The sequence below is a fragment of the Vombatus ursinus genome, unplaced genomic scaffold, assembly GCF_900497805.2.
Source record: "Vombatus ursinus unplaced genomic scaffold, bare-nosed wombat genome assembly UNPS02014814.1, whole genome shotgun sequence".
NCBI lineage: Eukaryota > Metazoa > Chordata > Mammalia > Diprotodontia > Vombatidae > Vombatus > Vombatus ursinus.
Window position 1 is genome coordinate 10,384,576 of NW_020954592.1, and position 5,623 is coordinate 10,390,198.

The 5,623-nt window shown below is 36.2% G+C and overlaps 1 protein-coding gene across 2 annotated transcripts in view; it reads right to left on the bottom strand.

The window, feature by feature from the left end:
• Nucleotides 1–461: 461 nt before the first annotated feature.
• VEGFD (vascular endothelial growth factor D) overlaps nucleotides 462–5,623 on the bottom strand; it is a 64,954-nt gene continuing 59,792 nt past the window's right edge. Inside the window, exons 5-7 of one of the 2 annotated variants that reach the window (XM_027835403.1) lie at nucleotides 5,295–5,395; nucleotides 2,089–2,284; nucleotides 462–1,173 (exon numbers count right to left, since the gene is read on the bottom strand). In XM_027835403.1, coding sequence (XP_027691204.1) covers nucleotides 1,047–1,173; nucleotides 2,089–2,284; nucleotides 5,295–5,395 — 424 coding nt within the window. In that variant the 3' untranslated portion in view covers nucleotides 462–1,046. The remainder of the gene's footprint in view (nucleotides 1,174–2,088; nucleotides 2,285–5,294; nucleotides 5,396–5,623) is intronic. The other variant, XM_027835402.1, reaches the window with a different exon arrangement.

Below are 5,623 nucleotides of genomic sequence, written 5' to 3' on the forward strand. Positions count from 1 at the left end.
ATACCTTCTTCTGGTTTTCACTACTTTTATCTCTGATTCAATGAGTTCACTATTTCATCAGTTTCTTCCCTTATATCACAGTTGGAATAGGTAGGCTTTAAGTGCTTGCCATAATTCAGGGAAGAAATAGGGGAGGAAGAAAAGGTTGACAGGCCCAGAAGAAAACTAAGGACCAGGACAAAAACTGAGTGCTTAAAACTGAACATAGGCTTATCCTTGTGATGTTTGGGGGAGAATGGAATCATGGAATCAGAATCCTTAGAGGTGATCTAATCCAGGGGTACTTAACCTGGAGTCTGTGAACTTCAAAAAACAATTTATAACTGTATTTCAATATAACTGATTTTCTTTATAATTAGATTGCTCTGTTTTATGCATATAAAAACCATTCTGAGAAGGAATCCATAGGCTTTGCCAAAGGGGTCCATGACATGGAAAAGATTAAGAAGATCAAATCTAGTTCAGTTGCCTTATTTTAGGACTGGGAAAACTGCTATAATGCATGAGAATATGTAGCTTGAATAACTGATACATTTATTTACTTAAATATATTTAAATATGAAACATCAGGCAGTAGTTCAACAAACTCAATAATCAAAAGCTGGACAGTAGATCAAAAAGTCAGTGCTGAACATATTACAAATCAAATTCTGTACAAGAGAAAATCTGAGTATTTCACAAGAGTTGCAGTTAGCAAAGGTTTAGTCCATTTTCCTTAACAATTGGATAGTAACCATTACTCCATTGCAAATTATCCAATTTGTTCCTTGTTAAAAAAAAAAAAAAGCTCCAAGTAGGCTCCTTCTCCAATCCTTCACCCCCATGAGCATCCTCTGGCAGTGGACAATTACCAGCATCCCAGTGAATCCATTCCTGGCAGTTTTTTTAATGGAATAAATGAATGTGGACTAGTTTCACTCTTGCTAAGTGAAATAGATGTTGACTCATTTTTACTAACACTTAGAAAGTGACAGCAACTTGGCAAAGCAGCACACTGTTTACAGAAATCCAAAAAGGTAGGGGTTTGGAGTGGGATAAAAATTGTTTCAAGGATTTACTCTGCCATGGAGTCCATGGGGGCCTTTTTTGTCCCTCAGAAAGCGGCAGTGCCTTGCGCATATCGATTTTCCATTTATACATGTCCTGGTGTGAAACGGGCATCTGTCCTCACAGCTGTTAATGAAAAAGAAAGTGAGAGCCATAACTTAGGATCAAAGTCTACATTCAGAGGAACCAAATCCTAACTAGTAGAAACTTCTTCTTGCATAATTAAAAAAATATCTTTGACGGACTTTTTCTAACTTTCATTTTTCATTATGTATTTGCCAAGTACTTGTCTAAAATATTAATATCTAAATTCTGAATAGTCAGACCTATATACTTCAGAAGTAATACATCCTAACTAACAATATGGTCTACTCATTTTTATCATTTGTTGCTTCATATTATGAATGAATTGGTTCTCCTTCCCTTAAAAAAGTTGAGAAGAACCAAGGCACTTGGATACTTGGAAACAAGCCAATGGTTTTTCAAGTTTTTAATCATTAATTATCTGTTTACACAAACCTAGTCTATGCTGCAGATTCAGAATTAAAAATATACTCAGTAAAATTTCTTGGTTTCTCAACTCAACACAATAATATAGTAGTCTGAGAATTTGTTCCTGTCAAGGGCTAAGATCCTGTTATGCAATAAGTGATGCTCTAACAACCTATACAAATCTCTACATAATGACATAGGAACTGAGAAAAGTTTGACTCAGTCAGTATGACTCAATCAAAAGAGTTGTTACTTTAAAAATTAATGATAGCACATTATATAATGCACTTTCTCTGCAACTATTATTCTTAGAGAATTGCCTAGTACCCTGGGAGATTAATTTGCTCAGGGCTGCCAGGATATGCAGCTAATATATACAGGATTTGAACCTGTGTCTTCTTGGTTCCAAAGCTAGTCTTCTATTGACCATGCAATAGCTACCTCTAAGTTACTGAGAAAAAAATTGACTCAAGAAGTACTACTCAATCAAAAGAACAGTTACTTTTAAGACTACTTAGTAAAAACATGGCAGTCATGGAAAGTGCTCACCTGCAGGTGTCTGGATGGAATATTTTTTGCTTCTGACAACAGCTCTCCATACTTTCTTGGCATTTAAAACAACTGCAGTTCTCTGGGTTCTGAATGAGATCATCAGGACAAGGCATTTTACAGACACATTCACAGTGGTCCTCATCAAATTTCCTATGGGGCCCACAAATAGCTAGTTCCTGAAGATGGAAGTGCTCTAAACAGGAAGAGAAAAATGTGGATAGAGTATTTGCAGTATGAGTTCCTTGGGTTTTTGTTTTACCCCATGAGCTCTTAAAAAACAAACACTACCACCTTAGATTAATGGAAAGCGTTCCAGTCTTGAAATCAAAAGACCTGAATTCAAGTTCTGGCAGAGGTTCTTATTGCTTACTGGTATTTACTCTCCACTCCAATCCATCCTTCACTCAGCTGTCAAAGTGATTTTCCAAAAGTGAAGATCTGACCATATCATCTCCCTACTCAATAACATATAAACTCCTCTCTTTGTCATTGAAAGCTCTTCATAATATGGCTCCTTCCTACCTTTCTGGTTTTCTTATCCTTTACTCCCTACTGAGCACTCTAGGAACCCACTACACGTGCCTATTTGTTGTTCTTTGCATACATGACACACCATATCCTACAACTTTGCTTTCGCACTGGTGTTCTCCCCATTCCTGCAATGCTCTTCCTCTTTCTTCAAGACTCAACTTAAGTCTTACTTTCTTCAGGAGAATTTTTCTAGTCTCTTTTCCCCCCAACCTCTCCAGCTACTAGGGTCTTTCTAAGATTATCTTCCTTCTGTTCTGTATATATCTTGTATACACCTAGTTATTTATGATTTCTTCCTCATTAGAATGTGAATTCCTTGAGGATAAAGACTGTTTTTATCTTTCTTTGTAGTTGTGGGCACATAAGTACATCTGATTGTTAGCCATAAGAACAACAAAAAGATGAAAAAATTAGAAAAGACCTTAAAGATCTTTTCAGAGTAGGTGAGCTACCACATTTACATTTGGACTCTACCATCATAGTTTTGGACATAGGCCTGGGGGGCTGGGGGAGAGGAAATAGCCCTGAAAAAAAGAAATCCACCAAAAATTTAAAGTTCAGGTGAACTATATGCCTCCCCTCCATAGAAAGCAGAAACTGTTGCATTTTTTATTTTGTTTCTCTAGCACCTGGAACAGTACCTGGCACATGGTGTTGATTAGATCAATATAGAGAAAAGAGGTCCCTGTTAAAGGTGACTCAATTGTTAGGGCATTGAGGAACCTTTTCTCCAGATAGGGGAAAGAAGGGAAGATAACAAAGGCATAGGGGAAATCTCAGACATTATTGTTACCTTTAAAAAAAAAGTGACTGAGAGAATGTAAAAATTACTAAACCGTTTTCTTGCTTTCCCATCTCTATAATATTAGAAGAAGTCTACACACACACACATTAATGGCATTCCTTATGAACATATGAGAGGAGAACAAGAAGGCTTTTGTGGAGCACATTCTGTAGAAGTCCATACAGTCACGCAATTGACTGGAAGCCATAGAAAATACAAGATAGTGTTTAGGTTTGGATTTTGGCTTTTTTTTTGTTAGTAAATTCTCCAGTCATTTTTAGGATCCAATGAATATGAGAATAGATCTATCCAACAAGCATTTATAAGGCATTAATTTTGTGCAAGGGACTGAAGTAGGTACTAGGGACACAAGGACAAACCAAAAACAGTTGTTACTCCCAAGGAGTTTACATATACTTACATGTACAACATGTAGTAGATAAATATATACAGTAGGTAAATATATACAAGTGTCTGCTTACAGAGAAATATTTTTTGTTGTTGTTTAGTCATTTTTCAGAAGTTTCTGATTCTTTGTGACCCCATTTGGGGTTTTCTTGGCAAGGATACTAGAGTGGTTTGGCATTTCCTTCTCCAGCTCATTTTACAGATAGAGGAAACTGAGGCAAACAAGATTAAGTGACCTGCCCAGGGTCAAATAGTAAGTCTCAGAGGCCAATCTGAACTCAGAGAGATGAGTTTTCCTGACTCTAGGCCCAGCATTCTATCCACTGTGTCACCTAGTTGCCCCTGTAGATAAATACATGCAAGATAATTTGAGGGGAAGGTGATGAGCGCTAGCGGATAAGGGGGTCAGGGAAGGCTTTCTGTGGAAATGGCATGCAAGATTAATCTTGATATTCTAAGAGGCAAAGGGTATATAATCTAGACATGGTACAGACTGTAAAGGAAAGGAGAAGGAAGAGTACCAACAGGACCTATTCATTTCAAGTCTTTTCAGTTCATTTTTCCTTTTACATTAGTATTATAAATATGAACATTTAGAATGTTAGAGGATACTCATTCCATCAATTTGGTGTTAATTCAACAATAAATATTTATGAAGCAGCAGCTGTGTACACAGCCTTATGCTACATTTGGAAGAATTAGAAAGTCTATGTTAGGCATTAGCCCATTTTCTAGGAGCTCATACTTTTTTGGTGACAAATGACCACACAGATAGTAGTATTTTTATCATCACCATTATCAAGGCACAAATAACTTGACAGATAGTTTGCTGATTATTTTGGGTTGCCAAGGAATACATCTTTAAGTTGAATTTTTGCTGTTCTTATGGAGGTCATTGATAAAATACAATGCTCAAATTGTGTGATCATTTTTTCTTTCTTCTATGGCACATCAAGTTTCTTTGGGAATTCAAATCCCAAACACACTGATTTGGTATTAATTAATCAACAAATGTTTATGAAGTACCAACTGTGTGTAGAGCACTATGTCAAACCTGAAAGACATGAATTTTATAGCCAAATGTTTTAGGCCAAAAACCTCTAGAATCATGGTTTTTTGAGCTATGAGGATGGCTCATATCATGTTATTCCCAATTCCCAGTATAAATGTTTTACATTTAATTTAACTTTGTACATAATTACTGCTATTTCCTATTGTTTTCTGTTTTTACAAGTTATTGGCAAGTTTTAGCATGGTAGAGATGAAAGAAACCAGGAAGCCAAAAATGCTCTATATGCCTCTTGAGATGGGCATAGCTGTCTCAGTGAATTGTAGTCTATATAGTATTTGATTTTGAAATGTTCTTCATGGACGAATACTTTCCAATATCAGAGATTACTTTTGTAGGGCCCTCTAAACTGTCTGTAAGTTGAAGAAACAAAGAGAAAGAAGTTTGTATGGTTACTGATGTCATCATTACCTTCCATCCCATTGAGAGGACTCTCTTCCTGTGTGACACACTTACATTTATTGCTATCCCATGTCAATTCACCCGGACAGACTTTCTTGGTGTTGGGACAACTGTGAAAAAAAAGAAACAATGAATTAATTTTAGATGTTTACAGCAATAATCGTTCAAGCAGATAGAAAACATTTTATACACTTAAATAATTTGTCTTTAACCAATGTCTTATCATTAGAAAAAAAGGAATCTCTGTTGTACTGTAGGAACTATAGAAAATAAACTACTTGAGCATAGGAACTGGTGTGTGTGTGTGTGTGTGTGTGTGTGTGTGTGTGTGTGTGTGT